Here is a 12,452-nt window from a genome sequence, read left to right as displayed (position 1 = left end):
TCACCTAATCGTTGATCGTTGACGCGACGTTCAACTCCCAAATATTGTTGCTGGTGCTGGATGCAGGTTGTTCGTCCACATGTGACGCCAAAGGAACAAGGAAGAACACCGTACCTGCATCCTCCGGCAACGAGGTGGGCGTGACTTTCCTGCAGCTGCTCTCCGCCCCTCCGCTTCAATTGGACGCCTGCCGTGTGACGTCGCTGTGACGCAGCATGAACCACCCCCTTAGAAAAGAGGCAGTTCGCCGGCCACAGCGATGTCGTTAGGCAGGTAAGTATGTGTGACGGGTACTAGCGATATTGTGTGCCATGGGCAGTAATTTGCCCATGACGCACAAACGACGGGGGTGGTTGCTTTCACCAGCGATATCGCTAGCGATATCGCTGCGTGTAAAGCCCTCTTTACATTCTAAAATTGACTTCTAGGTCACACAGAGAGCATTGTGACCCAGAACAATCTGCAGAGCGGGCACATCACACAGAAGAGCAGAAGACCGGTGCTGGAGATTGGAAAGAGCATATATACACACATTGAATAAATAAAAAAAGTTAGTGAGAGGGCTTCTTTAAAACCAAATTTTTCTCCTAAGTAAATAAAACTATGTTTTTCTTCTTCCTCTTTTTTTAGGTAATCCACTTTCCTCAGGTGTCTTGTGCCAGGCCCAGCATGCTCGTATGTCCCGATTAGAACGCCAGTTGGGTATTGAGATGCGAGTGAGACAAGGAGCCGAGAATATGATCCAGATGTACAATAACGGTTCAGTCAAGGTAAGAATAGATAAGAAGTGTCTGAAGCCGCAGCTATAATGAAACCTCTTTGAGGTGACCCCTCAAAATTGCATTCAACAGTGTTCTTTTGTCATGGTCTTCTGAAATAGTGTGTGGTGGAGCTAAAACTTTGTCCCAGGAAATGCGGTCTTGATAAGTGGGTAGTCCTTTCAAAGAGATGGTCTTACAGAAAGGGTTTACTTTACTGGATTGTAACCATGTTTAGATGAGGTTGGTACAAGAAGGGAGTATTGGTGCATTAAAAAGTGGGATATTATAAAATATTGGCCACAGAAGGTCATATCCCGTTCTCCCTTGATCTTGACTGATCCTTTGAATCTGATTTCATAGACCTATCTACAAATCTATGACTATACTTCAGTGCATCAAACACAACTTGTGTCTGGACACTGGTGGCAGCTTGAGGACTGGAGCCCCTTGTCTCTATCGGGGACTCTGAATTTGAGCATTGTTTTCTTTCCTTTGTGCTGTGGTGGTTGAATATCAGTTTTTCTGCTGGCAGCTCTCCTGCAGTTGAGGTCAGATACACCTGCTTTGTAGACACACCCCCTTGTGCTTAAATAGCCAGGTCTCCCAGCAAGCTTTGCTGACTATACAAAGCCATTTGTGAGGAGGCCGCCTTGGTGGAAGGAAGCTGCCGTGGAGTCTCCAGGAGTCATATCCTATCCATTTTGGTTATTTGTCCGCTGTTTGTCTCTCCTACCCTCTTGTCTCTTTAGTGCAGTGGTGGGATCTAGTGAACCTCACCTGCCTCTCACTAGTCAGGGCCTCTATAGGCTTTCTCAGGGACCCAGGGTGCTGCCCAGTGACAGTTGCATAGACTGTATAGGGACTGGCTAGGAGAGTAGGGACAGCTACAAATGAGGTTAGGAGGTGTCCATCTTCCCTCTTAGAAGTTAAGATTAAGATACCCCATTCTCCTGATTTATGAGGCATCAAGTCCAGGATTAGTCTTTGCCAGTATCTGCTTCTCTGTTGTTTGCCATTATTCTTCTGTATGCATCTGATCCCATATAGGAGACCGGCCTGTTAAGCACTTTGTGTTAATATGGTTGGGGCTGAATATCAATCTCGTCCCACCTCCACCCCAACCTCACCACCACACTAATCCCAGCCCTAGCCTTGCCCATCTCTTCAACCTATCATTAACGTCTGGCATATAGAAAACTTTTTTTTATTTTTGCTTTTTCTGTTTACAATACATACAGTACTAGCCCCACAAGGGGACTTGGACCTGTGATCCCTTGATCGCATAATACACTGTGCAACCTGTCAGACCTATCTACCTAACAGACAGCTATCCTTTCAGACCCCCACTACTGTAGGAATTTGATCGGATGAGGGCTATAGCAGCTACAGAGGCCATTGTGAGGCCTCCGGTTGCCAAAGCAACCCACCGGCAATGGTCTGACTGTAAAGCGGAGTTACGGGGAACTAGTCATGGCAAGGGATTTCCCTCCAGTAGGTGCCCCAGCACCACTTCACAGGGAAAGTGTTGCGGTCCTGGCTGGGTGTGTGAATAGGTGCGGTGCTGTTCATACCTTTCAGGGGGCCACTTCTCGCCATTGTCTTGGGCAGGCCAGGACCGGATCATGTAGGAAATGGAAACTGATAGTTCTTATTAAACAACAGTTCTTTACTACACAGTCTCTGGATGGCAACTTTACACAAGAAGTAGCGGGCACACATCTTAATGGCCGTTTCATTAGTATCAAACATCTACTCACACATTTCCTCAAATTCCCCCTCAGCTGTTATTACTGTGGATGTTCCCATTCCTCCTGCTATTGCCTGGCCTAGCACAACGGAGCCATCCTTAATAGTCAATCTAGTCCCCATGAGGTTCTGCGTTCTCCCAGTAACAGGTAGTAGCTGTTAGGGCCAGGTGGACGGGCAGACCCAGGAGGTGGATCCACTGGGCCGAACTCCTTGATGATGGTAAGGGGTCCGGTAGCTGGAGCACTACAGGTAGCAGGACAGTCCGAGCACACGAGTATAATGGTGAAGTCCCTGGGACCACGGAGTCACTGATGGTGGTCCGGGTGACGGAGCTCAGGTTCGGAAGCTGAGATGATGTCAGGCGGGGTCCGGAACCGTTGGAGCGAGATGACGGGTCACCGCAGGGATCAGAGATGGTACGGACTGTCAGGATGGTAGATGGACAGCGTTCGGGGTTCGGGATTCGGCAGGACCGGATGGCGAGGCAGGATCGGCTCTACAAGAGAGATAGGTGAGTATATCACAGAGACACAAGGAGACCTGACTCCTAGCTTGGGAAACACGAAGAACAGGCCCCGCCCACTTGGACACTAAACCCCTTTATACCCTGTACCTGTGTGCTTCATTTCCTGTCAGTGGACGCTGGCCCTTTAAGAAAGGGTCAATGACCGCGCGCGTGCCCTAATGCGCATGCGCGCGGCCCGGGTGCCAGAAGCCAGAGCAGGAAGCTGAGAGGAGGAAGCAGCAGAGCCGGGCTGGGGCTGGGAAACCGACGGGCGCCGGGAGCGGGGACCAGGAGGCCTGGAAAGAGCGGGGAGCGTGGCAGGTGAGCCGGGGATCAGAGCAGGGGACCCGGGGAGCGTGACAGTAGCGACGCTCTTGAATCTGCCAAACTGGACTGCATGCTTGTCTCGCATGCAACTTCAGACCCTACCCACAAGGGGTGCTGTGGCCTTTGACCAGTCCTAGTTTTTCTACTGGTTTTCAATCTGGGTTACAACTACCCTCCGTGTGTCCGTACATTTTCTCATGCTACTTTTGTTCTGTCTCAACGTTACAGCCACCACAAGTCACCCAAAGAATGCGACCAAAAGGACCTTACATCCACCCTCAACTTTGGCCGTTCACCAACTGAACTCCAAGATGGACTCTGTCCCTTTCCCTCAGCACTAGCTCCTCCCCCATGGGCTAATCCCAACTACCAACTGTCACTTCCCCTGCACTGGGGACACATTTAGTGTCTTCAGGGTTAGGAACTTGAACCCCATCTTACATGACACCATCTTACATGACAAAGGGAGTGATCTTCCATTGTCAAACTCCTTACATGCCACTATCATTACTGACAGCAGCATGTGAAGGGTTACATGTGCTCATATCAGCGCTACATCCGGTCTCAGGACACAGTTATACACAGCCTGGCTCCTGATGTGCGTGGCATGGGCACAACTCCTTAGCCGTGCCATCCTCAAGACATAAAAGTATGCAAAATTACGGGAAATTATCTGTAATCTGAATGTACAGTTGCGCTTGTTTGCAGGAAAACGTTAAACGGGTTGTCCACTGCAAAACAATGTATTACCTATCTACAGGAAAGACAACTTGTAGATTGGTGGTGATCTAACCACTGGGACCCCCACTGATCACCAGAATGGGGTACTTTTATCAACGTTAGACTGGAGTCGTTGTGCGCATGCGCAACCGGCAGGCCATTCATTTCCTGTAGGGCTGCCACGTGCTGCGCTCAGCTTTGTCCGGTAGAACCATAGAGAATGAACGCAGTCAAGTGTCCGGTGTGCCACAACCAGGGCTGTGGAGTCAGAGTCATAGAGTCGGGGTTCATTTTAGTGGAGCTGGAGTCACTATAAAATGGACCGACTCTGACTCCTAAAATATATAATAAATTGGATACAGCGGTTCAGTGCAGAATGTGATGAATATTTTTTCATAAGAATTTGGGAAAGTTATGAAATGCCCTATAAATGTCTGTTCTATTCCTGATCAAAGAATCTAGGCTTTTAGTTGAGATGAATCTGTGCTGCACTTCAGCTACATGATATAAGTAATGATGTTACCATTTTACTACAGTAAAATTAACACAAACATGAATCATGTACAGTTGAAACCAGACGTTTCCATACACTATCTAAAAAGACACATCTGCAGGTTTTGTCCTGTGATTTGATGAAACTAAAATTGAACTGTTTAGCCATAAACACCATTGTTACGCTGTGGGGGTGTTTTGCTGCAGGAGGGACTGGTGCACTTCACAGAATAGCTGGCATCATAAGGAAAGAAGATTCTGTGGCAATACTGAAGCAACATCACAAGACATCAGCCAGGAAACTTAAAGCTTGGGTGGAAATCAGTCTTCCAAATGGACAATGACCAGAAGCATACTGCCAAACTGGTTACAAAATAGCTTAAGGATAACAAAGTCAATGTTTTGCAGCGGCCATCACAAATCCCTGACTGCTGATGTATGTAAAGTGTTATGGAATTAATAGTGCTATTTAAGTGAATAAATATAATATATTAGTATCTCAATCCTATCAGAAAATTTAGGGACAAAGCTGAAAAGGCCGATGTGAGCAAGAACACCTACAAACATGGCTCAGGTACACCAGTTCTGTCAGGAGGAATGGGCCCAAATTCCTACCAACTATTGTGAGAAGCTTCTGGAAGGAGATCCAAAACATTTCACATAAGTCATACAGTGTAAGGGCAATGGTACCAAATACTAATGAAATGAAATGGTTGGAAACTTTTGACTTTGCAGAAAGTAATAAAAATGCCTGAAAACATTCTCTCTCTCTCTCTTTTTCTCTCTCTCATTATTCTGGCATTTGGCAAATATAAATAATTTTGGTTTCTAATTGACCTTAAACGGGAAAGGTTTATTCTGATTTCATGTCAGATAGTGAGAAAAACCTGCAGATGTCTCTTTATAGAGAGCAGAGGGAAGAACCTGCAGATGTATCTGTATAGAGAGCAGAGGAAAAACATGCAGATGTGTCTTTATAGAGAGTGGAGGGAAAAACCTGCAGATGTGTCTGTATAGAGAGCAGAGGGAAAAACCTGCAGATGTGTCTTTATAGATAGCGGAGGGAAAAACCTGCAGATGGGTCTTTATAGAGAGCGGAGGGAAAACCCTGCAAATGTGTCTTTATAGAGAGCGGAAGGAAAAACCTGCGGATGTCTTTATAGAGAGCGAAGGGAAAATCCTGCAGATGTGTCTTTATAAAGAGCGGAGGGAAAATCCTGCAGATGTGTCTTTATAGAGAGTGGAGGGAAACTTCTAGTTTCAACTGTATGAGGGAGTCGGAGTCGTGGAGTCGGAGTTGGAGTCGGAGGTTTGGCTCACCGACTCAGCAGCCCTGGCCGCAACAGTCTGTAACAGAGATATTAGGTCCCCAATCTGCCGATCGACGTAGGTCCCGATCAGTAAATTACTTACTACCTGTCCTGTGAATTAGGCCGCTATTATAGTCAGTGGCCCTGATGGCGCATACGTCCGAAACCCGTTTTGTGGGGGATTTAGACAGAAGCCCCAACGGGACCACTGAACGGGGAGAGGAACGCAGTGTGAAAGCGGCCTAAGTGAGAACTTGTATTCATGGGACATCCCCTTCAATATCATACTTTGCCCACTAGTAAAATAATATTTGATGGATTTGATACTACATCATGGCCACGTGGGGAAAAACCCGCTTAAATGGAAATAGTCCACGTCCACATCTTCTTCCTTTCAGGGGGTTACACACTTATATGGGGCAGCACAGTTAATGGCGTATATCCCCGGCATTTCTTTCCTAATTGTCTATGCTAGGAGAATGGCTGCAGTGCCGGAGAGGGGTCTGCAGATGCACAATACAGAATGGTGACCTATGTGCACACCACACGATGAATAGCTCGATTCACCCCACACTGCGCTTCTGAGCTTTCATTTTTAGGCTGCATAAAAGGGAAGGTTATAAATGTGACATGAGGAAACAGACGGGAAATGCCTGTGATTGGGCTGCTTCATGTTCTGCAGAGGGGGGCGGGGGGCGCACATTGCAGCAATACAGATGGAGGAAGTTGTGGCATTCTCGTTGAGACCAGAGGACTCTTTAATGTTTGCAGTCTGGAAAGAGAGAACTTAATAAAAGTGATGCAGAAAGAAATGAAGGGAAATGATACTCAGTCCATGCACAAGATAGATGAGCCCTCAATATGAGATCGGTGGGTATCTGACGTCCGGCACCCCCACCGCCAGACAGATAGATGCGGTATATGGGGCAGCAAACAACACAGCGCCACTTTATGTAGTGGTCATTCTTGGGTACTGCAGCTCCCCCTATTCATTTCAATAGCAACTGAGATACACAAGAATAGATCATCAGTATCTATCAGAAAACTTTATCTCATATATAATTGTGGCGCCCTGGACAAGCCAGGACGTCACAGGTACTGCAACAACACACCCCACACCCCGGTTAGGAACATCAAAGTCAGACACAAATCCTTGTTGCCTCCCTCCAGGGGCTGATGTCCACACCAGGTGGGGTGGAGCCAGGCAGTTGACTCCACCCACCGAGGAGTTCACAGTCCTGGAGGCGGGAAAAGGGAAGAGAGTGAAGGAGAGTGAAGGAGAGTGAGGGAAAGTGGAAGGAGGGAAGTGGTGGTAGAGGAGCAGACTGACTGTGTCCGGGTACGTGGCCCGGGCACCGGAGAGCAAGGTTGGCAGACGGTGGTGACCGTCTGCAGGAGAGGCCGATTGCCGCACAACCGTAAGGACCAGGGACGGGCGGTGGCCCGCCGGTACCGAATCGGGGAGCGAAGATAAGCCAGCACCATCCGGCAGGGCCTACGGACCCCGACCAGGCTTGGAGTCGCCGTTAAACCGGTCAAATCCGTCAGCGACGGGAACCTCCGGGGTTTCCCAGCAGTAAAGACCCGACTGAAGGCAACCGCTCAACCGTGAAGGGAAATACAGCTACCGCCACAGCTAGGGTTCCCAGGGCCAGCGCCTGCGGGCAAAAGGGGCTCCTCCGGCAAATATACCGCTGGGGAGCGGGTTACCGGTGGGAAGCCATCAGGGCCGAGAACATAACACCGGTGCAGGGAGAGACAGTTACCGCCAACCTACCGGGAGTGACCGTCGCAGCCGTCTGTGGGACTCGTCCATCCAGCCGTTTGTTTTACCAGAGACTCCGTGTATGTTACTGGCTGAGTAAGTACCACCGTGCCGTCTGGCACTGCGCTGCCCCGCGACCCTGCACCTGGCCAAGCCCCGCAATCCACCTTACCGACAACAACTCCGGGCCCCAGGACTACCAAAATCCCCCTACCCACAGAAGGGAGAGAAACATCCCAGCTGCTCCCTGTCATCGCTCCCGGGATCCCCGAAAAGAGCAGCGGTGGTGCCCCAACCTCACCACACACCGTGGGTGGCGTCACAAACCGACATCCCAAACACCAACAAACCACCCCTTTCACTCACGGGCGAGGAGCGCCGCTCGAGTCCCCGGATCCGGCCCACCGCTCGAGCCACCGAGCAGCAGTAGCAGCAGCGCCGGACCCGAGCGTGGTGAGCGCAGCGCCCTCCCCGCCCGCGACATAATCCTTATATCCATTTATTAAATCAAAATAATGGGATGTATTAAAAGAGGTATAAGTGTTCATGAAAAAATATAGTTCTACCTCTGTACAAGTCACTAGTGCGACCGCACTTAGAATACTGTGTACAATTCTGGTCACCGATATATAAGAAGGACATAGCTGAACTGGAGAGGGTGCAGAGAAGAGCGACCAAGATTATTAGAGGAATGGGTGGGCTGCAATACCAAGACAGGTTATTAAACTTGGGGTTATTTAGTTTGGAAAAACGAAGGCTTAGGGGGGATCTAATCACAATGTATAAATATATGAGGGGACAGTACAGAGACCTTTCCAAAGATCTTTTTACACCTAGGCCTGCGACTGGAACACGGGGGCATCCACTACGTCTTGAGGAAAGAAGGTTTAATCATAATCACAGACGAGGATTCTTTACTGTACGAGCAGTGAGACTATGGAACTCTCTGCCGCATGATGTTGTAATGAGTGATTCACTACTAACATTTAAGCAGAGCCTGGACGCCTTTCTTGAAAAATGTAATATTACCAGTTATGTATATTAGATTTTATGACAGGGTATTGATCCAGGGAACTAGTCTGATTGCCGGATGTGGAGTCAGGAAGGAAATATTTTCCCCATTGGAACTTGTTTGCCACATTGGGGGTTTTTTGCCTTCCTCTGGATCAACATGTTAGGCTACGGGTTGAACTAGATGGACTTAGAGTCTCCCTTCAACCTTAAAAACTATGATACTATGATACTATGATACAATACACAAGGTGGTGCTGCTTAGAGGGCTCCATACACCTTTAATAGCCAACATTCAATGGCTGCTGTTTGTCTCAACTCCCCTGTACACATGCACACTCATTTAGGCTGAACATGCGTCTTTTTAATCTAAAGTTGGTGCCCCTTATAATATACTCACCCTCCAGTGTCTTCACCTTTTACCAATGCCGCTCCGGTCCTGCGGTGCCATGTTGTGACTGTAACTTCTGACTGCCTGAAGTCAGAATTTAAATCACAAGCTCTCAATGCAGGTCTATAAGAGCCAGAATGAGGGCAGAAGGAGGCTGTCATAGACTTACATCGAGTTCTAACCTCCGGTGAGCTCCATGAAACACTGGAGCAGCTGGCAGGTCACAAACTGCAGAAGAATGACTGGAGAGGAGCGGATAACAGATGAAGACGACAGAGAGTGAGTATAAGATGGGGGGCAGGGGACTAAAGGCTACTTTACACACTGCGATATCGGTCCCGATATCGCTAGTGTGGGTACCCGCCCCCATCTGTTGCGCGACACGGGCAAATCGCTGCCCGTGTCGCACAACAGCCGTCACACATACTTACCTGTCCGGCGACGTCGCTGTGACGGGCGAACCGCCTCCTTTCTAAGGGGGCAGTCTGTGCGGCGTCACAGCGACGTCACTGAAGCGTCACTGAACCGCCGCCCAATAGCAGCGGAGGGGCGGAGATGAGCGGGACTTAACATCCCGCCCACCTCCTTCCTTCCGCATAGCGGCCGGGAGGCAGGTAAGGAGAGCTTCCTCGTTCCTGCGGCGTCACACGCAGCGATGTGTGCTGCCGCAGGAACGAGGAACAACTTCGTTACTGCTGCAGTAACGATTTTTGAGAATGGACCCCCGTGTCGCCGATTAGCGATTTTGCACGTTTTTGCAACGATGCAAAATCGCTTATCGGTGTCACACGCAACGGCATCGCTAATGCGGCCGGATGTGCGTCACAAATTCCGTGACCCCAACGACTCCGCATTAGCGATGTCGCAGCGTGTAAAGCCCCCTTTAGATTTAAAGGGAACCTGTCATGTGCAATATGCACCTAGAACCACAAGCAGTTCTAGGTGCATATTGCTAATCTAATTCCTGTCCCAGCCTATAGTAGGATAGATAAAGGGATGTTCAGAAAAAGTATTTCTAAAGATCCCATATGATATGCTAATGAACGCTGGGACTAGTCGCAAGGGCGTTCCTTCCCTTGGCTAGTTGACCCCATTAGAATGTAAGCACACCCGTCAGTGTGCTAACATGCTAATAAATGCACAGCGTCAGAAGATGGTCACTCTCACCTCTCTGCGGACATCTCATCCGAGTCCTGAATTTGAGCTCAGCGAGCATGGCCCCGGAGTTTCGGTCACATGCACTATGAAGCCGGCTGTATGAGTCCTGGCTTCAAACCCATGTAGTGCACATGACTGAAAGTCCAGGATCATGCGCACTGAGCTAAAATACAGGACTCGAACGCAATAGCAGCAGAGGTAAGTGCAACCATCCTCTGACGCTGCGCTTTCATTAGCATGTTAGCACGCCCACAGAAACTTGCTTAGATGCTAAGGGGGCCGGCTAGCCAAGGGAAGTAACGCCCTTGTGACTAGTCTCTGCGCTCATTAGCATATTAAATGGGATCTTTAGAAATACTTTTTCTAAAGATCTCTTTATCTATGCTACTAGTTATAGGGACATTTAGGCAAGGATTAGTAATATGGAGCCAGAACTGCTCGTGGTTCTGGGTGTATATTGCACCTGACAGGTTCACTTTTAGGCCTCTGCCACACTCATGTGAAAATCATGCACGTGCCGCAAGACACGTATTTTACCTGCGTGTTGCATGTAGGTAAGTACGTGTCTCCGGTACATACGGGCCATGTGTGTTCTCCGTGTGCTATCCGCGATAACATACGGAGAACCGGTAATTTGCATACTCACCTGTCCCTGGTGTCGCTGTCTGTGGTGCTGATCTTCGGTCTCCGGTCCTGCCGACTCCCCGCTGCTGCAGCTTCCGGCCGCAGTGAAGTGAATATGCAATGAGCATAATGAGCGGCGGTCGGCAGCAAGTGACAGCAGCGGCAGAGACAGGAGGGCAGGAGAAGGTGAGTAAAGATTTATTTTTTTTTCTGACACATGAGTTTTCTCCGGCGCGTGTCACATGGGACCGCATCCACACTACATCCGTGTTGTACGGGTGCGGGCCGCGTGACACCCGTGATGACGGAGAAAACGTGGACATGTCAGCGTGTTGGAAAACGCACACACGTACAAATGGACACGGACATACGTTCCGTGTGGTTTTACATGTGTGTGCCTGCTACCATAGGGTAGCATTGGTGTACGTGTCTCCGTGCCGCCGGTACGTGCAAAAACGTACCAAACACGTACCAGCGGCACGGATGTGTGTCGGAGGCCTTAGGCGCACCACACGGATGTAGTGTGGATGCGGTCTCGTGTGACACGTGCCGGAGAAAACTCACGTGTCAGAGAAAAAAATAAGAAATCATTACTCACCTTCTCCAGCCCTCCTGTCTGTGCCGCTGCTGTCACTTGCTGCCGACCGCCGCTCATTATGCTCATTTAATATTCACTTCACTGTGGCCGGAAGCTGCACCAGCGGGGAGACGGCAGGACCGCAGATCAGTACCCTGGACAGCAGCATGGACCACGTGAGTATGCAAATTACCGGTTCTCCGTGTGTTATCGCGGATAGCACATGGAGAACACACGTGGCCCGCACGTACCGGAGACACGTACTTACCTACACGCAACACGCAGGGAAAATATGTGTCTCGTGGCACGTGCATGATTTTCACGTGAGTGTGGCAGAGGCCTAAAGCAGCGCTCCAGAGCTGAACTAAAAACACTGTAGTGGTGCTTTAAAAAAGAAGCTATTGTGTAGTATCTGCTATTGTAAGTGGAGATATGTGCTGTCACCGGCATCACTTATGTTGTTTGGGAAAACTGCACAAAAGACCAAATCGCTAAAGAGAGAAAAATTGTCAGTGTAGGGCTATCTGTCAGTGTGTGGACCCATACCCCCAATACCTCTACTGCACTTACTGCGGGGACTTTTGCAAAAATCGCTGTAACAACTGAATTAACAAAAATGTCAATATTTAAATAAACCTGTCACAATGAACAAACTCTTATTTCGGCTTTTCCCTCACTTTGAATCCTATTGTGTTACAGGATAAGAAGCTGCTTTCAGCTGCGCAGCAGATGTTGTCCGACAGTGACACAAAGATCCATATCCTGCGCACACAGATCCGAAGGGCAACCCAGGAGACGTCTGCGGGAGGAGCAGGTAAATATTAATAGATAAGTATGCCGCCCCATTTTTTTTTTTTTTAATGATGTTATTGTATAATAATATTACAATCGATACTATCCCTTTATATACAGTCATATGAAAAAGTTTGGGCACCCCTAGTAATGTTAACCTTTTTTTTTTATAACAATTTGGGTTTTTGCAACAGCTATTTCAGTTTCATATATCTAATAACTGATGGACTGAGTAATATTTCTGGATTGAAATGAGGTTTATTGTACTAA

At 48.7% G+C, this 12,452-nt stretch overlaps 1 protein-coding gene across 4 annotated transcripts in view; it reads left to right on the top strand.

Annotated features, from left to right (window-relative positions):
* LOC142301931 (serine/threonine-protein kinase N1-like) overlaps window positions 1–12,452 on the top strand; it is a 153,321-nt gene that overhangs the window by 62,813 nt on the left and 78,056 nt on the right. For all 4 annotated transcript variants that reach the window (XM_075342984.1, XM_075342987.1, XM_075342985.1 and 1 more), the window contains exons 3-4: window positions 631–770; window positions 12,090–12,204. In XM_075342984.1, the coding sequence (XP_075199099.1) occupies window positions 631–770; window positions 12,090–12,204 (255 nt within the window). The remainder of the gene's footprint in view (window positions 1–630; window positions 771–12,089; window positions 12,205–12,452) is intronic.

The sequence above is a fragment of the Anomaloglossus baeobatrachus genome, chromosome 4 (assembly GCF_048569485.1).
Source record: "Anomaloglossus baeobatrachus isolate aAnoBae1 chromosome 4, aAnoBae1.hap1, whole genome shotgun sequence".
NCBI lineage: Eukaryota > Metazoa > Chordata > Amphibia > Anura > Aromobatidae > Anomaloglossus > Anomaloglossus baeobatrachus.
Note: the sequence above shows the minus strand (reverse complement) of the source record. Positions and strands in the feature narration are given on the sequence as shown.